Genomic DNA, 22,293 nt, shown 5'->3' with positions numbered 1-22,293 from the left:
AATTTCATATGAAAATAGAGTTACTCTCTAAAAGTCTTTTTTTTTTTTTTTGAGATGGACTCTGTCACCCAGGCTGGAGTGCGGTGATGCAATCTCGGCTCACTGCAACCTCTGCCTCCCGGGTTCAAGTGATTCTCCTGCCTCAGCCTCCGGAGTAGGCGGGATTACAGGTGCCCATCACCATGCCCAGCTAATTTTTGTATTTTTAGTAGAGACGGGGTTTCACCATGTTAGTCAGACTGGTCTCAAACTCCTGATCTCAGGTGGTCTGCCCACCTCAGCCTCCCAAAGTGCTGGGATTACAAGTGTGAGCCACCACGCCCAGCCTCTAAAAGTCTTAAAGATAAAGCTTTACATACTTGAAGTTACTTAGTCAGAAAATCACAACACTTTATACTTCTTTGGGTGGACCAATTGAATTACATGATCATAACTAAAAACATGAATTTTCTTACCTCTATGCTGTGAAAATCAGGGACTATTTCTTTAATAATGGACAGAAAGACCATGTCTTAGACAAAGGGGAAAGTAGGGGATAAGAAAAGAAATATCTCATGTTCCATTTTTTTATCACTAGGCGTATGTATGTATGCATACATGTTATTTTTGGTGACACAGATATTCTCTGTTTACATTAGATTTTTCCAAACTGTTGGCGGTCAGGCGTAATCCCAGCACATTGGGAGGCCAAGGCCAGAGGCTCATTTGAGCCCAGAAGTTCGAGACTAGCCAGAGTAACATGATGAAACCCCATTGCTACAAAAAAAAATTAAAAAATTGGCTGAGTATAGTGGCATGTGCCTGCAGTCCCAGCTACTGGGAGGCTGAGGTGGGGGAATCACTTGAACCCAGGTCGAGGCTTCTGAACCATGATTGGTCCCACTGCGCTCCAGCTTGGAAGGAAAAAAAAAATGTTGGGAGGAAAGGACACGGGAGCTACAGGGGCTGGAGGAAAAAAAGCAGAGTTGGGTAGTGGAGACCCATCCTTAGGACTCAACCACGTCATTCTGCCAGCACCCAGGTGACATTTCATATATTTGAGGAAGAAAGGGAGGAAGCATGTACTCTCAAAATGTGAGGAGTCAACATCCGTAATTCCAACTATGTGAAAGCAGCTTGAAGAACCAGAGCATTGACCTATTCATGATTTTTGCAGAGGCACTCATTCGGATTGGCCCTCCAAGCAGGCTGGTGTAAGAGCCTCTCAGTATCTACACCAAAGCCCATCTGTCTTGTGGTTTTGAAATTCTTTACTTGTTTGCAGTAGCTCCAATGAACCCTCATGAAGTGATAAACATTTAGTTTATTTGTGGAAATGGCCCAGAAGAAAAAAGCTGGTATTAGAACTGAAGATGTCTAATGAAGTATATTTTTCTTAGCCAGAAATTTTGGATAAATGAATGAGTGGAGAAAAGTAAGTGCCTTAGGTAGGGCTCAATATTTGTCCTTCAATTACTTTTTAGGTTATGATCCTTCGTACACACCATATTCTGTTCAGACTACCTCTTCTCTGCTAAAAATATGCCTGTGCAGGGGCAGTTCCCACACTAGTAGCAGGTACGCTCTCACACATTTATGCCTTTGTATAAATTAGAGAAAATCCTAATTTTTCATGTTTTAAATAGGGAATATATTCGAATAGATCAAAAATCAAGAAAATAGAAAAAGGTACACATTGAGAAGTCTTCCTCTTAGACCAGTCCTGATCACCAAATTTTCCCACTCCCACCCTCTATAGCGAATCACCTTTAAAAGATTCTTCTGTATCTTTCTAGTGTTTCTTCATGCAGATATAAGAAAACCCAAATATATATTTCTATTCTTTCCCCTGTTTATTATACAATGTTCTGTACATTGCTTTTTTCAATTGACAGTATATCCTGGAGATCTCTGAATATCAATATATGAAAAGCTGCCTCATTTTTTAAATAGTTTCATAGTATCCCATTGTGGGAGAGTGCCATAGGTTATATAATCAATTGTTCCAATCTTTTAGTCTACAATTGCAGACTATGGTACAATTGTAACCATGTGCATGTCATGTTTATATCTGTGGGTACAGCTATATGACAAATTCCCACACATAGGATTCCTGTGCCATAGGTCAAGTATCTGTATTACTTTGATATAAATTGCCAAATTATGCCCCATAATAATTGTGCTGTCTTGCACTCCCATTAGCAATGTAGGAGTCCCTATTTCCCCATTGCCTAACCATATTCTTAGTTTATTTATCTTTCCTTTGGATTATCTTAAATAGAAAATGTCAGCGAGGAAGTCTTTTTTTGCTCCTATACACTAAGATTGCTTATAAAAAATGGTGAAAAAATAGGAAACTAATTTTGGAAAATGTATTGGGTCACTGAATCAAATGCCCAATGATAATTTTATGTGTCATTTACTTTTGCAAAAGTATACATTTTTACCCATAATGAAGAGGATACTAATTCAAGAAAGTATCATAGAAAATTAGATATTTTTTCTACTCTGAAGCAGTCACTGATTGTCAGTGGATTCTATACACTAAATTATTTCAGAATTCATATACTTGAAAATTGTCAAATATATAAACTCTAATTATTAGAGTATTGATATTTAGAAAAAGGATCTGTAAAGTGTTTGTGTCCATTTTTCCCAGTCATTTACATATCAAAAAAGTACTCATCATGGAACCAAATTATTTTCATCTCCAACTTGAACGGCTTTTTGATATTTCAGGTTGAAACCAAGATAAGCCTGTGCATTGAGTCTGAAGAATTGTACTTTTTCCAAATATAACAGTTTTGAAAACTAATTTATGAATTGTAGTAACTAAGTTCCATCCAGTTTCGACTCCCATTTTTTGACACAGATCAGAATGAAAATCCAAGCCAATATCCAAGCTTTACCGCAGAAGTTTCCACTGTTCAGGCAGTAGTTGAGGACTGAGACAGACATTCTGAATGACAACTTTACCATGACAGCTGAGCGTTAATGTCATCTGATAACATGTCGGTAGCTTTTTTGGAAATAATCTAGGATGATAGAATGCGAGGTATCTCTTCAAAAATAAGTATTTAGCCTAATTGCTGAAATACTTTATATTTTAAGGACTGGTATGACTGCTTTTTTTCATTTATCTAGTTTATAACTTCATGTAGTGTGAATTCAGCCTGAAACTGACATTTAAATTTTGTACCTAAATTCATAGGTTTAGTGTTTTGAAGAAAACAATGACTTTCCAGTAAATAAAATAATCTTTTTACATTTTCTTTTGTTCAGCCTTGAGTTTGTTTTGAGAGCTTTAGTTTTCATAACAAAGAGAAATGTAATTTTAAAATTTGGGAGAATTGTAAAACACCATTATATTTTTTCAGATGTGTTTTAAAATTTATTTTGTACAATATGTTTATAGATATGAGGCTTCATTTTGTTGAATTCATCCTACACACACACTTCTTTTTAGCTGAAATTAATAGAAAGCCAATTCTAAATTAATGTAGGTAATACATAATTTAATCAACTGGATGAATACCTTGGTTGCAAGTCTTGTTCTGACCGAGCTAAGTGACAAGAATCTCAATCTACTGACCTTCCAGCATCTAGGTGGAGCTCCCAGGACAAGCAGGCAACAGGAAGCAGGAAATAGCAGGAAAAGGTCCTTTAGTTCCCATGTGTAGAACGTCTCTGCATTCATGGAAGCAAATGCTCAGCTGCCTCTGTATTGAACCATACTGATGCCTGCCACCATACTGTTCATTGTAGATACAAATCATTATGTTAAAAGTTACAGTAGGTTAGAAATTGCAACCACCTCTTTCAAAAGAGTGATTACCACAATTTTGAAAGGAAGAGAAATACAGATTGTAACTTTTTGCTATACCAGCAAAGAAAATTAAATATTTAAAATATTATGAAGATGCTTTTGACTAGCTATGTGTGACCTTCAGAGTTTCATTTTCAAAACAAAGTATTAATCTATATCAGTGTTTCTCTAAATTTTTGTTCTCAACACCCTTTTATACTCTTAAAAATCATTGAGGACACCAAATTTTTCTTCATGTATGTTATATTGATTGATATTTATGATGTTACAAGTTAAAACTAGTCATTTTATAAAAAATATTTATTAATTTTCATGAACCCCATTAAATGTTAACATAAATGATATATTTTTGTGAAAAAAGTTATATTTTCCAAAACAAAAAAATTATTTAGTGAGAAAAATGGCATTGTTTTACATTTTTACAAATCTCTTTATTTAATGTCTGGTTTAATAGAAGACAGCTAAAACTCATATCAGCTTCTGCATTCAATCTGTTGTACTATGTTGTTTTGGTTGAAGCATATTTAAAAACTCTAGCCTCACAAAAAAATGTAGTTTAAAAAAGGATGAGAATGTTAATCGTCTTTTCAGATAATTGCAAATATTCTTTGATACTACATCAAAACTCTCCCATTGGCAGTTTTGTAAAGATTAGTTACAATGTGGAATCTGAAACCATGTTAATGAACTTTTCAGACATCTTACATTAAAATATGTTGTCTCTCTTGTACTTTGCATAGATGTTTTACATATGCACGGTTTTGTAACATCAGACATTGGCCATTAGGAATTACTAGTTTACCAATTACAAGAATCTTCTCAATGTTACCTTATTTAATTATATAATATCAAAAAACTACATTCATTAATATCACCACCAGTCCTTTGTCACATGGAATATTAAAAAGACATGTACCTAAGCTCAAGATATATTCAAAATTTATCATTTCTCTGCTGCTTCAACAGGGATATCTTAAGGGAAACTCATGAAGCATGATCCATAAAAGAAAAAAAAAATGTTGGGCCTTATTAAAATTAAAAACTTTTACTCTGCAAAGGACCCTGTTAAAAGGATGAAAAGACAACAGCCGGGTGCAGTGGTTCACGCCTGTAATCCCAGCACTTTGGGAGTCCAAGGCAGGCAGATCACTTTCAGCTCAGGAGTTAAGGACCAGCCTGGGCAAGATGGCAAAACTCCATCTCTACAAAAAAATATATATATACACAAAAATTAGCCAGTCATGGTGACATGCACCTGTGGTCCCAGCTACTCTGCAGGCTGAGGCTGTAGAATCACTTAAACCTGGGAGGCAGAGGTTGCAGTGAGCCAAGATTGCACCACTGCATACCAGCCTGGGCAACAAAGTGAGACCCTATCTCAAAAAAAAAAAAAAAAAAAAAAAAAGGATTCGTATCTAGAATATATAGAGAATTCTCAAAACTCAATGGTAAAAAAAAATCAATAATCCAAATAGAAAATGGACAAAAGACAGAGACAGAAATTTTACTGAAGGGTATATGCAGATGACAGATAGGCACATGGAAAGGTGTTCAATATCATTAGCCACTAGGGAAATGCAAGTCAAACCACAGTGAGATGTCACTAAACCCTATCTGAATGGCTAAAATGTTTAAACAAAAAAAAAGAGAGAGACAACACCTAATTCTGTCAAGGATGAAGAGAAACTGCTGGTAGAAACGGAATGTAGAACCACTCTAAAAGAGAGTTTGGCTGTTTCTTTTTTCTTTCTTTTTTCTTTTGAGACTGAGTTTCACTCTTGTTGCCCAGGCTGGAGTGCAATGGCACGATCTAAGCTACTGCGACCTCCGCCTCCCAGGTTCAAGCGAGTCTCTCCTGCCTCAGCCTCCTGAGTAACTAGGATTGCAGGTGTGCACCACCAGACGGGGTTTCACCATGTTGGTTAGGCTGGTCTCGAACCCCTGACCTCAGGCGATCCACCCACCTCGGCCTCCGATAGTGCTGTGATTACAGGCGTGAGCCACCCTGCCTGGCCAACAGTTTCTTATAAAACTAAATATGCAATTTCCGTAAGGCCTAGCAGTTGCACTCTTGAGCATGTATCCCAGAGAAGTGAAAATTATGTTCATGCAAAAACCTGTACATTGCTCTTTCCCGGGGTCCCAGTATCCTGGCAGCTTCCTGAATATTTGGCACAGCAATGAGCTAAAGCCCCTGAAAGAGGTGAACTTGGGAAACTGTGGATTGCCAAGACTCAAGGAAGGACTGAGGTGTCATTTACTTTGAATGAAGATCTTGCAAATATTCATGACATTGGCGGAAAAACAGCTTCAGTCAGTGCTCATAAAGAACATCCATTTGTCTTGCAAAGTGTTGGAGGACATATATGAACAATATTTACTGAGAGCTCATCAGATAAGCTGTCTTTGGAAGGAATAGTGGTGAAAAGAGCTGAATGCCAACAGACTGCCAGTGAAAAGTACATGATTAAAAAGATTGCAAATAGAAGAATCTTCCAAATCTGTAAGGCTATCACAACAACTGGACAAAGTTGTAACAGCCAGTTTCGAACCTGTTGCTAATCATCAGTACGATACTGAATATGAAAGGAAAGAGAAAGCAGATGGAAAACAAGCTCCAGCTAATAAACAACATGTTTCAGATATACTATTTTCAGCCTTTAGAAACAACAATATTATCATCTTAAGGACTTGGTGGATGTCACAAAACAACCTGTGGTATACCTGAGGGAACTCTTAAAAGAAATTGGTGTTCAGGATGTAAAAGAGATCCACAAAAACACGTGGGAGCTGAAGCCAGAGTACAGACATCATCAAGGAGAAGAAATGAGTGATTAAGACGGCTCCTGGCCAGCATGTTGGTGAAACAACAGCGATGCTAAGCAAAACGCGTTGATACTGGAAGGCTTGAACACTGTACGTTAATAGGGGCTAAGTGGCAATACTTTCCTTTCTCTTGGTAAATTTTCTAAACCTGTAACTATTGTAAAGTGTCTTCAGTGTTTTTTGAGGAGAAAGAACAAATTTATTTATAGACTTAACTTGTATTAAACCAGGTTATTCACAATGGGAATAAGGGTTGGAGGATGAAGAGGATTTCTCTTAAATATTAGCTTTCAGCATGTAAAATTAGGAAACGGTTTTTAAATGAGGACTCTCTGCCCTTGCTGTATCTCTGAGGGGCTGAGGTAGTACAGAATCAGAGAGAATAGTATAGCAAGAAAAAAACAGTCAACTACAGAAACTCTTAAAAGGAATAAAAAGCCAAAGTTCCTTATTTTGAGGAAAAAAATTCTAAAAACTCTGTACATTAACACTCACAGTAGTTTCACCTGTAATAGCCAAACCCCGGAGACCACTCAGATGTTCTTCAATATGAGTGGTCAAACCAACCATGGTACATCCATACCAGAGACTACTACTCAGCAATGAAAGGAAAGAAGTCATTGATACACACAACCATCTGGGTGAATCTCCAGAGAACCGTGCTGAGTGAAAAAAACCAATCTCAAAAGATTGCATACTATTATTACTCCATTTATGTAACATTCTTGAAATGATAGAGTTGTAGAGATGGATAACAGATTAATGGTTGCTAGGGGTTAGGAATGGGAAGGGGAGAGAAGGGAAATATGGGTAGAAGAGGACATCAAAAGGGATCCTTGTGGTGATAAACCTGTTCTGTATCTTGACTGGTGATAAATACACAAACCTACACACGTTACTCAATTGCACAGAGCTAAACGCACACAAATTAGTATATGTGAAACTGGGGAAATAAAATAATATTGGTAGATTATATCAACATCAAAAAAATTGTGCCATTTCATATTCCCACCAGCTTTATATGAGGATTTTAATTTCTTCACATCCTCACCCCAACACTTATTATTGTCAGTCTTTTTCATTACGGTCATTTTAATAGTGTATAGTGGTATGCCATGGTGGTTTTAACTAGCATTTCCCTAGTGGCTAAGGATGTTGAGCATTTTCTATGTCTTTACCTACTTATATATCTACTTTGGCAAAATGTTTATTTAAATCCTTTGCACATTTTTAATTAAGTTATTTGTATTTATTTTATTTTAGTTGTAGTTCTTTATAGATTCTAGACAGAAGTCCTTCATCAGATGTATGATTTGCAAATATGTTTCCCATTTAGTGGATTTGTTTTTGTTTTCTTCATGTCTTTGGAAGAGCAAAAATTATTTTATTTATTTATTTATTTATTTATTTATTTGAGACGGAGTCTCACTCTGTCACCCAGGCTGAAGTGCAGTGGGGCGATCTCCACTCACTGCAACCTCTGCCTCCTGGGTTCAAGCGATTCTTGTGCCTCATCCTCCAGAGTAGCTGGGATTACAGGCATGCACCACCATGCCCGGCTAATTTTTGTATTTTTAGTAGAGACAGGGTTTCACCATGTTGGCCAGGCTGGTCTCGAACTCCTGACCTCAGGCAATCCACCCACCTCGGCCTCCCAAAGCACTGGGATTACAGGCGTGAGCCACCACACCCAGCCTGAAGAGCAAAAATTCTTATTTTGATCAAATCTGGTTTATCAAATTTTTCATCTATGGATCATGCCCTAGTGTCCTATCTGTGAAATCTTTGCCTAACCCAAGATCACAGAGAATTTCTCCTCTGTTTTCTTCTAACAGTTTTAGAGGCTTAGCTCTTACATTCACGTCTGCAATCTTTTCTGGTTAAATTTTTGTGTATGATATGAGGCAGGCATCTAAGTTGATTTTTTTTGCATATGGATACTCAGTTTTTCAACACTATTTTTTGAAGACTATTCTCATTGAATTACCTTGGACCTTTATTAAAACTCAATTGGCAATAAATATAAGGGCTTGTATCTGGATTTTCTTTCTGCTCCAGGACCTGTGTTCTATTGTTTTGCCAATACCATCCTGTCTTAATTACTGGAGCTTTATATTAAGTTTTTTTTTTTAATTTAAAGAACTGTTTTTTATACTTTATAAAGGATTATAAATAGTAAGTTTTTAAATAAGTACTGTAAGTTATCCTACTCTGCTAGATCCCTTATATTTTTATGTAAATTTCTAGATCCCTTATATTTTTATGTAAATTTTAAGATGAATTTTTTAGTTTCCTTGGATTTAGATAGGAATTCCATTGACCCTTTAGGTGAATGTGGGGAGAATTGGCATCTTAATAATCTTAATTCTTCTTTTGTTAAATATATTCTCAACTATTTTATTCTTTTTTGGTACAGTTTTGAATGCAATTGTTTTTTTAATTTTTTTAGATTTTTCATGGCTAGTATGCAGAAATGCAGTTGTTTTCTGCATATTGATCTTGTATCCTATGACTTTGTTCAAGTTCTCTTTATTTTGCACCATCAGCTTTCTTCCTGCGAATGTGTGATGGTGAAGAGTACAACGACCTTTAGGTAGTTTAGTACCACTGTCATGATTCATGTGAAGGCACCAGCAGTTTACCCACCATTGCTTTTGCACTAACAGTGCAAATGTCAACCAGTGAAAAAAGGCAATAATCTCTGAGTGTTATCTTGATTTTGCAGACCTCACGGAAGGTTCCCAGGGTTCCCCAGTGGTCTGCAGACAACACTGAGAGAACCAGGGATCTAGATCAGAGGTCCCCAACCCCCAAGGCTACGGACTAGTACCAGTTCATGGCCTGTTAGGAACCAGCCACACAGCAGGAGGTGAGTGGCAGGCAAGCAAGTGAAGCTTCTTCTGTATTTACAGCTGCTCCCCATTACTCGCATTACCTCCTGAGCTTTGCCTCCTGTCAGATCAGCAGCAGCATCAGATTCTCATAGAAGTACGAACCCTATTGTGCACTGCACACCCAAGGGATCTAGATTGTGCATTCCTTATGAGAATCTAATGCCTAATGATCTGTCACTGTCTCCCATTAACCCTAGATGGGACCATCTAGTTGCAGGAAAACAAGCTGAGGGCTCCCACTGATTTTACATTATGGTGAGGTGTATAATTATTTTATTATATATTCCAATGTAATCATAATAGAAATAAAGTGCACAATAAATGTAATATGCTTGAATCATCCCAAAACCATCCTGCCCCCTCACCCCCCGCGAGGTCCGTGTAAAAATTGTCTTTCACAAAACGGGTCCCTGGCACCAAAAAGGTTGGGGACTGCTGATCTAGATGGTCTCTAAGCTCCCATCCAAGTGTAAAATGCTATAATTTTTAAAACCTAAGATGAACAGTGTTGACCAGATTTGTCTTTACAAAATTTACTTAAATGGCTGCTTTTCTTGGCAGTCAATATTTCTTAGGCAATTGCTGCATGTGGAACAATGTATCTAGTCCTTTGAGAGAGATGGAAAGGAAATAGAACACTGGTCCTAGTCTCAAGAAAATGGCAAAAGAAGGCTCTCTAGGTGTGCAGGTGTCTAGGAAAGGAACCCAGGGTCACTGTAGGCTGATTGTATTAGACCTCAAATTTGTGTATTTTTTGTTCTACTAAAACAAAATGCTTATAGTGGAGATACAATATATATCAAAGCTCAAGGCTAGAAGTAAAACTAGGTAAAAATCTATCATTCTAGACTAGTACAACCTAATGTTAACTCATTTCCAAAGGTAAAAATCTATCATTCTAGACTAGTACAACCTAATGTTAACTCATTTCCAAATGACCATAAGATGTAAAGTAACATCAAACTAATTTTTACAACTTTTTCAAAAAGCTTTACATTATTGTTTATAACAGACCCCTGGTTGGAAGTTTAAAATCACCACTTAACTGATATTTTTTCTACATTTTATATGTAATTCAAATTGTGTATACAATATGATGCTTACAGCTCACTAGGCAAATTTACTATAGATTTTGACTTTTCATTTGAGAGTAATGAAATATTGTTCATATATTCAAGGTAAATAGTCTCAAGGCTTCAATCTGGGATTCCCCAAGTTCTGAAATCCTTAATCTTTTTAGTTAGAAAAAAAAAGGGACTAAAACACTCTTTCATGGGAAGAATGAAAAGAAATTGAGAAAGTAAAATTAATCATATACAGTACATGGAAGGGTACAGATTAATTTAGGGATAAATGGAGTTAATAACAGTTTCAGATAAACTAGTTACAGACTAGAGTTCTGACATGAAAATAATCATACAATTTCAGAGCTGGCAGAGAATTCAGAGTATCTAGTTCTAGCCTAACATTTCTTCTTTGGCAGAGGAGGGAGCTAAATCTTCAAGATTTTTGACAGAGCTAGACTAGAAACCAGCATTTCTAACTTCTCCTTCAGTATGTTCCATCCTTCCATCTCTGCATTCAATAGAACTTTTGTGGTTTTAATACTCTCGACACCACAAATTGCATTTCCCTAGAAGACAGCCTGGCTTCTAAAACTTCAGTGAGTGAATTATTAAAATGTATGCCATTCTTATCTGGGGTTTCATAATATGATTAGTAACCCAGCCATCCTGACTTTGCCTTTCTATTTTGCTTTATGCCTCAACTATGAGTAATTGTGAAGTTTTATTTTCTAATGAATTTCTGTTATTAAATATTAAAATCACCTCAACTATATTTACTAATAAGTCAGTGAGAGCATCAACTTTATTCTACTTTATTCTTTTTTTCCCAAAACACACATATGGTATTACTTTGCTCATGCTGCATACCATATCTTTGTTGGCTCATTGTTTCCATCTACACTCGGTATAATTGTGACCACATGACAAACTTTACAATAAAGAACTCAAGTTTCTTTAGAACTTATAGATTAGATCATTAGATCAGCTGCATGCTTTCAAATATGCCATTTGTTTTTTCCTTTTTCCTATTCATCATCACCTACATCACTGATAGGATTTTGAGATCACTACCTAAATCTATATGTGGGGATCTCTCCTATTCCATTTTATCTTGTGTTGTTCTGCTTTGGTTTTGCCTGCCTGTTTATTTTAAATAGGCACTAGCATGTCTGACCATAGAGACTGATGATTAAAATCAACTATAAAATGTTTCCATTCGGTTTTGGGACTTATTGTCTGTCCAGGTCCGAGCACCCCATTTCTATGGTGGGAGCTCTGACCCAGACACAAATAAGGCCCAAAACTGTGCTTGTACGTTGTTATGACAAAACGTAGGGCTCCACTCACAACACATGGGAAATCTTTTCTCCATTCCAGGAAAGCCAGGGTTCTTTCTTTCTAGCATGAGTCTTCTCTGCATTATGAATTAAACCTTAAAGTATTGACACATACAATCAGCACAAACCTTGCAGTTTCAATATTGAGGCTATCTAATTTTTCTTCCTTAAAGTCCTATTTTTCTCTATGCAATGATCCTTTGGTTGTATGCTTACAAAATAAGTAGAAGCTTCAAGTCCCTCACATTTGAATTGGTGCTCTTACAGCAAAGAGAGTTGTTAAAAAGAGATGTTCCTCTTGACTCCCAGCCTTCAGGTGACTGAGACTCTCAGGGGTGATAAGCCTATATCTTGGGTGAACAATCTGTCCTCAAAGGAAAAAATCTTCATGGCTCTGGAACTCTGGCTTTAAAAAATTCTTTTTTCTCCTTGTTTCCTCTCATCTACCTTGTTGTTATTAACATCTATGTATTTCAGATTCTAAAAAGTGAAGACCTCAGCAGAGACTGAAACACTGAATATTCAATAGTGAAAGATGTGGTTAGCCAGTATCAACAATTCCATCTCTTTCCATCTAAATGCGGTTTAGCAAGAAGCAGTTCCTCAGAATCCATCTCCTACAGAAACTAATGTTTATGATTTGCTCTAGATCAGGCCCTGCTCTAGGTGCTTTTCATGTATGAACCCATTTAATACATCAGCCATATGCATGGGCACTCTCTTTATCTGCAGTTTTCTGTGAGGAACAGTTAACATGTCTAAGTCACGCCAGGGGACAAAGCCGCCGAGCCTGTTCTCTTTACTGTTAAGTCATACCATCCTCTTCTGTGGAGTGCCCAGGGAAGATTGCTTAGAGCTTCTTGAGAAGTCATTATTTCTGCTTATCTTCTAGGAATGAGTTCCTAGAGAGTGGGGTCTTTTGTTCTTGTGTGGCCTGCCACCACCCTGCACCTGCTGACCTGGACCATGGGTGACCATAACCATGAACCATCAATAGTTTTTGCTCACCCTTCCATATTCTGACTTCTGCTAAGCCCTTCCTCTGGACTCTCTCTTCTCTGGCCCACAGTAATCCTCTGCAGTAGCTACCAGAATGATCTTCATTTTATAGAAGATAAAACTAACAGGCACAGAGGTTAACAAACACGTCAATGTCACAAGATCAAGAAGACAGCAGAGCTTGGGGTCAGTCTGCCCCAAGGAGTCCAGCTTCAGGGCCCATGCTCTGAGCTACTATGCCAAGCCAGCTGTCTTGATTAAAAGGAGGGCTTTTCCATCCCCCCAGCTCATGGAGGGCTCCCAAGGCCAGAGTCAAAACCATTTATGGAATTTCTGTTCTACTCTGCATTTGTCATACATCCTGAATTCTTGGACTGGTCAGGAGGCAAGAAGAGCCTGTTCAAAGAAAAAGTGTATGGATAGGGGATAGGGAGACGCCATAGCTTTTATGACATTTGTATGAACGTTCTTTCTCAATCCTGAAGCAATTAATGCATAACAGAAGAACAAAATCTATTCTTGGTCACACGCAGTGACTTATTTTGTAGTATCTGATTTGAGATCTGCAGTGGTCAGAGAGCATGTTCTTATAAATGGCCTGTCCTGGGCATCACAAGCTTTATAATCATCTCAGTCTGTGCTGTTGGAAGATGTTTTTATTTGCTACTGAGTCAACTATGTACCAACTTTTACATCCCAGTCCCTCCCCAAGGAAGAAAGAAAAATCTCAGAACCTCAGTTTTTAAAGCCTGATAACTGGTCAGTCACGTCCAATTCTAAGTGACCCTATAATAATTCATATTGAAGGGGAAAGATTTTCTTTGCTTTGAGGTTTGCAGCTATTACAGACCATACTTGTAAATCCCTCATTTCTGTCTAGGACGGGCAGGAGATGAAGGAGAGGAAAAAAATCCCTTGGCCTCACAGGATGGGATGAGAGGAAAATTAGCACAAAGTTTTTCTTTGTACCATTTGTACCATTTTAAGATGCCATGACAATAACAAAAATAACATACAAGTAATAGGATTAAGTAGCAGGAGATATTAACATCTGGAATGGATAAAGAAGCGTAAGTTCATTATATTTTCATGGTTGTGTATAACTGGTCCGTTTCAGTGTGTGATTACAAATTGTAGCAATTCAAAATAACATTTGTGTGGTGTATGTTCAGTTTGCAGGATTCTTTTATATACATTACCCCATTTGAGCCCCCCAAATGAGCATCATAGCCTTGTAACAGGTATGAGGTTTGTAAATTTAACAAATACACAAACACAGACTTAAAACAGGGAACTGGCTTACCCAAGATCACAGTTAGCAACAGGTCAATCTTGTACTTGAACCTATGTCTTATAGGTTCACAACCCATCTTGAATATAGGGGAGAACGGCCTTATTTTGTAGTGCTAAGCTGGTGAGGCCTGGGGCAGTAGAACATCTGTTATTGTACTGTGACTTTATGTGCTGATGTCTTTAGGGACTGATGTCTTTGGGTGAGAGTGTAAGGGGATGCAGGCTACATGGCCCCAAACATTACGGATTTTTATTTTTTTATTTTTTTATATATTTTTTTTTTTGAGATGGAATTTCACTCTTGTTGCCCAGGCTGGAGTACAATGGCATGATCTCGGCTCACTGCAACTTTTGCCTCCCAGGTTCAAGTGATTCTCCTGCCTCAGCCTCCTGAGTAGCTGGGATTACAGGTGCATGCCACCACACCTGGCTAATTTTTGTATTTTTAGTAGAGACAGGGTTTCACCACGTTGGCCAGGCTGGTCTCGAACTCCTGGCCTCAAGTGATTGATCTACCTCGGCCTCCCAAGGTGCTGGGATTACAGGTGTGAGCCCCCACACCTAGTCCAAGATTTTTTATTTCTTATGACTATATTTTATACCTTTTTCTGCTCCTCCTGTTCCATCTGACTGTCAGCTGTCATTTTTGCTGACCATGGTGCCGCTAGAGCAGTGATCCTCAAAGTATGGTTGGTGAAGCAGCAGCATCAGCATCACCTGAGAACTTGCTAGAAATGCAAATTCTCAGGCCCTGCCCCAGACCTACTGAATCAGAAACTCTGGGGATGAGGCCCAGCCATCTGTGTTTCAATCAGCCCTCCAGGTGATTCTGCAGCTGCTAAGTCTTGGGAGCTGCTGCTGCACAGCAACGATTCCCAACCTTGGCTGTCCTTGGGAATCCCCCGAGGAGCCTCAAAGACTACTAATGCTTATGTCCCAACTCCAAAGATTCTAATTTCATTGGTCTAGGACACAGTTTTTTAACCTCAGCACCAGTGGTATTTTGGGCGGGGTGATTATTTGTTGGGGAGGGCGGGTCTGTCCTGTACATTGCAAAATGTTTAGCAGCATCCCAAGCCTCTACCCCTAGATGCCAGTAGCACACCCACCCCCAGCTGTAATAACTAAAAATATCTAAGACATTGCCAAGTGTCCCCTGTGGTGGTGGGGGGAAGGAGGATGGCAAAATTGCCCCCTGGTTGATAAGCACTGGCCTAGGGTGATGGCCAAGGCACTGGGATATGTAAGAGCTCCCAAAATCATTCTAATATACAGGCAACACTGAGAACTATGCCTCTGGAGAGTCTCTATTAATGAACAGCTCTGGATGTACAATGGGCTAGAGCACAATAAGAGCTAAACTTCACACCACTGGTGTAAAGTGAGAATCAATCCCCCTGTGGTGAAGACTCAGGCAATTTGCTGAGGACTAAAGCACATGAGCTTTAGGGCATAAATTTCACAACTATTTGGCTCCTTACTTTCTGGTTGTCAGGTATGTTCCAGAAAACTAATGTAAACAAGTATGTTCCCCATACTTAAGAGGTCCCAGCCAAGTGAGATCTTGCATTGCACTAAATATAGTGGTGAATGTACATCCTGCATTTGGCTCTATCCATTCTACAAACAGGGTGCATCTCAGTGTATCATACGGTACAAGTTCTTACCTAAACCTGTTTTTGACAGGTTAAAAAGTGCAGCCTGTCAATTTTATGATGTTGATTTTGATACGGTCCAAATCAACCACACAAATGCAAAATTTCTATATTAATCTATGCCGTTTAGAAGCGCTTTCATTTTCAGGTGGGGATCAGGGGCTTTAACTATATTTCAACTACAGAAAACTCCCCTGAGTTAGAACAAAGGCATGCAAAATCCTGGCTCAGCAGATTGCCTTCTGTGTCTCCATGATTCTTTCTGTGTCTCCATGATTCTTTCTGTGATATGCTTGAGAAGAGGAGAACATGATGTACATTTAGACCACAGGATGTGCCTCACCTCCAACGGCCTGCCCTGCAGCTCTTAGGAAGGTGGGCAGACTCATCACAGCCCAGAGTGAGATGTCTCCAAGCAGAGTGAATGGCAGCCTCTCTTCAGCCTAGACTCTTAAATAGCACAGCATTCTCCCACTTCCTCAAACAACTCCATGGCAGGTTTCTTTAAACATAAAGAGTGTTTATGTTTAAACTACTCACTACTTTGAGACACTGATAAACAACTTTCAAATAGAAAATAAATTTCAAGGTGAATGTGTTTTCAGGTTAAAATTAGTACTGTCTCATTTCAAACTATGAAAATACGATCTGATTTAAAGAGTTGGAGTCGTCGATTCATCCAACACCTACTTGTGCTAGGTACTGTGTAATGTCCTTGGAAATTATAAATATGAAGGTGGCAAATAATAAATATTAGGGTACATAGACTCTTTTGTAGCAAAAATAAGCTATGACTGATCTGAGGTGCCTGATTAACCCTTTGAACCAATACTACTCGTTAGGTTGTCAGACTCTTTTGCTTTTTTTTTTTTAATTGAATTGACAGTAGCTTAACATTAATGAAATCAGTGAGTTCTTTACCATGGTCTAGGATGTATTTTCTTAAACAGTTACGTATTTATTCCTCTCCTAGTCTATTTCATTAGCATGCTTTTAAAAATCAAAACTTTTTGATTAAGCAATAGAATTGCTCTCCAGAAAATTACTCCAGGAAAAAAAGATCATAATACATTACTAAAACATATTATTTCCATATGTTCCCACTTGTTTTCTTTTTGTAAAAAAAAAGAAAAAGAAAAAAAAAAAAGCATATGTTTCTATGTACGTAGGATGTTTTCTCAAAGAAAACACACTTAGCAATTAACAGTGGTTGCCTTTGGGCAGGGAGTTTGGGGGCCTTGATTGGAAGGGAGACTTAACTTTTCATTATATAAGCTTTTATACAGCTTAATTTTTGCCATCTTATGTATTATATTTTTAAGTGCTAGTAAATAACAGGATGCATTCCCAGTAGTCCTTCAGAAGCTCCAAGTGTTTCTGCTAAATATGAGAAAATCAGTGAGCCCCACTGTTTGCCTCCATGAGGACTCCTGATTCTGCTCCAGCAAAGCAAGCTGGAAGGAGACTTTGAATGTAGGACTGCTCCAACAATGGTTCCGTGGAAGAGATTAACAAGCAGGTTATACTTGAGGTTAGATAGTTAATGAGGGCCTCTTTGAGGAAGCCACATGGAACCAGAGAGGAAAAGGAAAAGAGGGGGACGTTGCCTATAGGCAGGGACCTAATTTCCTCCTAGCAGCATTGGACACTTACTACCCATACATCCTTTCAAAATGAAGGAGATACAAGTTAGGGAAGTCTACACAGTGATTTCACCTAATAATTTTCTCCAAGGATTTCTTTCCTTCCCGTTTATCTATAATTCCCAGGAAGAATCAGTGCTCACTCCTAGGAAAAGGAAAAAGAACACCACCACCACCAACACCCGTTTGTCTCAAAGAAAGACAATTCCATGACCTTCTTGCTTCCCACCGATTCCATGATGTCCTTCCTCTCTGTCCTTCTTTATGCCTAACCCTAACCTAATCCTAGTTAAAAGTTTAAGGAAGCATGTAAAAGGAAAAGATATCATTGAGATTGGAAGAATCTGAGAGAATCCATGTTCAGTTGTGGTTTTTCTGGATCATTTTCTTAGCACTTGCCACTGAGACCTTCACAGGATTTCAAAGTCTCCCTTATTAAGCAAGAACATCTTTTTCTTTTCTCTCATTGTTAGATGTGTGAATTGGGAAATCCATACATGTGGATTATCAGGGTCCTCTTAATCTCCGGAAATGAACAAACAGTTCAACTGTTCCAGAGCATATCCCATCACCGTGCCTACACTGTTTTAATTACATAGCTGTGGTCTTTGAAGAATTATAATTCTAGGCCAGAATTCTAAATTCTTACTCTATAAAAAGTAGTTTTCAGGTTTTCTTGTTTTTATAGGGTGATTCATCCCAGAAATAGTGTTTTACGTCTTTACTTGCACCAAGCATTAATAACCAGCAGTCAGCAATGGCATAATTATTTGTCAGCTTCATGAAAACCATAAGAAATGAAGGCAGTGTTTGTGCAAAGAGTTTTGTGGTTGTCCTTGGACAAAAGTTTATGAGGAAATTTTGAGAAGACACCAATCGAGACTGTTTATAGTGAGATGAAGAAGAAACCAGAAGCACAATTGGATTGAAGAAAAAGGTTCTTTTCAAAAACTATTTAGAAGAAAGGGAAGTAAGCTTGAAAACTAAAGAGAGAAAACTTCTGTAATGAAGTTGTATAGGGTCTTAGCCAAAAATCACAGAATGAGAGACTTCCCTGTGTAACCAAGTTCTCATTCTTTATCTACGGGGTACTGGTTTCCTAATCTCTTTCAATAGACTGGTGTTGTGGATCACACTGACCATGAAATTAAACCTCACATCATCTTTTGGAAATAGAAGAAAAGAAATTCAAAGCCTAGCTTAGAGTTACTATGGCAAAAAGAACTTTTCAAAAAAAGAGAAAAGGGAGTGTTTGTCAGGTTAGTAGAATACTGTTTCCTAGTGAGTTAAGTTTAAATTGAGTCACTAAGCAAAAAATTAGAAAGGAAATCAATACCATTTTCACACTTGAAAAGGCATCATATATTCAGCAGGAACTTCCTTCCCCCTTTTAGGTAGCTGAGCTATTATTTAAGCCCATGCTCTTAGTACAATACCTAATTAGACAAATACAGAGTACTGGTAGCTATTGTTATGTGTCTGCTACCCAGCACAGCCACCAGAGGGTGTCCACTCTTGCCTTGCAAACAAGATTGGAAATTGTCAACATGAAAGAACAGATTTTTCTGCAAATGATACCAACAGAGCAAGGTAATCACATTTTTCTGTATAGTATGGGGAAGTTTGAGCCTGAATAGAGAAAAACCACTTACATCAAATCTACTGAAGCAGTCAGCCCCTTAAGCACAGAGGAAAAGGTAAGTGGCTTTAGGTGTTAGCTACCTGCCAAAATTAGTAGCTTCTACACCACTTTGTTTTTTTCCAGTATTCTCCCTAACCTTTCATAGTTTTGGCTGCTTGTCAGGAGATAATATAATCTGCCAATTTCAGTAGCTGAAATTATTTGCTTTACCCATGGTTTAGTAAGCACAGATAAAAAACCACTGTCTGCTTCTCAGCTGAGCTGTCTCCCAAAATCCCAAACTTTTGCTACTGTTTGAAAAGTAGGCAGCATGACTAGTTGATGTAAGATCAAAGGCACATCTCTTGTGTTATTAAATTGTGTTATATAACTGTAATATATTTAATAAATAAGTATGTATTATAGTATTAATACACTATATTAAGTATGTATTATATATTAAATATATATCACAATAGATTCGTATGTTACTATATATTAATAATTATAATATATTATATTCTCTATATCTTTCCAGACTAAAAATTGCTGAGGCTTTAAAATATGAAAGAAAAAAATAACAATAGTAATACTCTTTTGCTACAGTGCTAACTGAAAAGCACTGTGAATAAAATTTAGAAGCTGGGACGCATAACTAGAAATGTAAGTGCCCACATGCTCCGTGCCAGCTCTACCACTTCTTACCACTGTGTCTCCTTCTTTCAGCTGCTGGCTGGGCGCTGGCCTTTTGATCACAATGACTTTGGCGTATTTCTTTGCAAGCTGTTCCCCTTTTTGCAGAAGTCCTCAGTGGGGATCACCGTCCTCAACCTCTGCGCTCTTAGTGTTGACAGGTAACGTGGTTCTTTCCCTTTGCTCTTTTGCTGGGCTTAGAAAAGCATTTTTCTCAAAAAGAAGAGAAGTCAAGAGAATTGGTGCCCAGGACAGTTGTTGATATAGCTTCAAGTGAATTAAAGCATTAACCACCTTGCCTTTGCTGTTTAGAATTACCTTCCACATTTGCTGATTATTAGCCATCTTTGGCTCAGACAATTATGTACATAGAGCATTTTATCAATAATACCCATTTGACACCCTTTTGACAACAAAGGGAAAATTAACATATTAGATGGAATAAACTTTGTGAAAAGGAGATTCCGGGATATGCAAATCCTATATTTGACTTGGTAAATTTATCATTAAAAAATGATGATACTGTTCAATTATATCCGTAATGTTTAATTAATTGAGAGGTAAGTGCGCCATATTGCTATGTTCTTCTCCCTGCCTTTTTGAAAGGCTGAAATGTTTCATAAGTTTTAAAAAGAAGGCAACATCAGAAGCATCCCTTTTTCCAATTCTGAAAACTCCATCAAATGTCCCTTAGTCTTTCCAGAATCCGCACACGATTGTTAAGAGTTCTCTAAAGAAGCCCTTCTGAATTCTGTGAACTTCTAGATGGTATTTTCTTTACCTTCTGGTTTTCATAGCAGCAATGATAAAGAATGAAATTAGGAACTTTATAACACATTCTGTGGTACTCTTTTATATTTACTATAATCTCACACAAGTGGTGTATAATGGCCTATTTAATTAGCCTACATACAATTTAAAAGAGGTTTTCATTCTAACTTATTCCCTGACACTTTATGAGGGAACCTGAGTCTCATCATTATAGAAATAAAAAGCCCACTCCCCTAAAGAACATTAAAGTGTTTACAGATAGGCCGGGCGCGGTGGCTCACGCCTGTAATCCCAGCACTTTGGGAGGCCGAGATGGGCAGATCACGAGGTCAGGAGATCGAGACCATCCTGACTAACACGGTGAAACCCCGTCTCTACTAAAAATACAAAAAACTTAGCTGGGCGCGGTGGCGGGCGCCTGTAGTCCCAGCTACACAGGAGGCTGAGGCAGGAGAACGGCGTGAACCCGGGAGGCGGAGCTTGCAGTGAGCTGAGATCCGGCCACTGCACCCCAGACTGGGCGACTGAGCAAGACTCCGTATAAAAAAAAAAAAAAAAAAGTGTTTACAGATATTCTGTTATTTTACATTTATAATTATTGTTAGGACAAAAATTGTTACTGTTAAAACATAAAAATGTGCATTCAGTCAGTAATTAGAAAATTAGAATGGTATCCTTGTTATAAATTTATGTCAGCTGGGCACGGTGGCTCACACCTGTAATCCTAGCACTTTAGGAGGCCAAGGTGGGCTGACTGCTTGAGCCCAAGAGTTTGAAACTAGCCTGGGTAATATAGTAAAACCCTATCTCTACCAAAAATACAAAAAATTAGCTGGGCATGGTGGTGCATGCCTGTAGTCCCAGCTATTCAGGAGGCTAAGGTGGGAGAATCACCTGAGTCCAGGAATGAATAAATAAATAAATGACTTTAACTGTGAAACATAAAATAAAAATCATTAGTATTATTAAAAATAAAACACAAAAAATTTAATTTCATTAGTAATTTAAAATGCAATCATACCATTGACAAAAATGTTCCCATTGCAATGATAAACCCAAAGATTAGAAATAATTTTATCATCTATTAATAAGACCCTTCACTGATTTGCAGGAAAGCCTAGGGTCTCTTTGGGTTACATCTACATTATATTAGATGTTAAAGGCTGCTGCATAAAAACACTTGCATACCATAAGTGGCAACTGTATAAACTCTACTTGACTAAATAGATCCTGGTACCTCAGACCATAAAAAGCTGAATAAACACTTACGATGTGGATTTGATTCACTAATAAATTCTCACTCTGATGTTCCCACTCCCAGCATCCCAACATCATTTCTTCTTTCATTCAACGTGTTCTATTATCTAAAAATTAAAGGCATTAAATCGCCTCTTTTACATTGCTAATACAAGTAAAATTTTTCCTGTATTCATCAAGCTGCATATCATCAAGTTACATTTCTTTCAGAGATGTAACTGTGTATTTTCATTATAATATCTAATTAAATTTTTTAGTTGTAACTCTAAAATTCATGTAGAGAAAAGAAATGGGAAAATAATCATGACATTTTGAAAAAAGATCAATATGTCCCACACACATGTTCTTCCTATATGATTTTTCTTTTTATTAAAATACAGGGTCTTGCTCTGTCACCCAGACTAGAATGCAGTGGCCTATGTGGTCATTTTA

The 22,293-nt window shown here is 37.8% G+C and overlaps 1 protein-coding gene and 1 pseudogene across 1 annotated transcript in view; both read left to right on the top strand.

Moving 5' to 3' along the window:
* EDNRA (endothelin receptor type A) overlaps positions 1-22,293 on the top strand; it is a 63,895-nt gene that overhangs the window by 19,315 nt on the left and 22,287 nt on the right. Inside the window, exon 3 of the mRNA XM_050791863.1 lies at positions 19,867-19,994. Coding sequence (XP_050647820.1) covers positions 19,867-19,994 — 128 coding nt within the window. The remainder of the gene's footprint in view (positions 1-19,866; positions 19,995-22,293) is intronic.
* LOC126955000 (general transcription factor IIF subunit 2-like) lies at positions 1,316-8,841 on the top strand (annotated as a pseudogene).

The sequence above is a fragment of the Macaca thibetana genome, chromosome 5 (assembly GCF_024542745.1).
Source record: "Macaca thibetana thibetana isolate TM-01 chromosome 5, ASM2454274v1, whole genome shotgun sequence".
Taxonomy (NCBI): Eukaryota; Metazoa; Chordata; class Mammalia; order Primates; family Cercopithecidae; genus Macaca; species Macaca thibetana.
The sequence above is the reverse complement of the archived record's forward strand: the minus strand, read 5'-3'. Positions and strand labels throughout refer to the sequence as shown.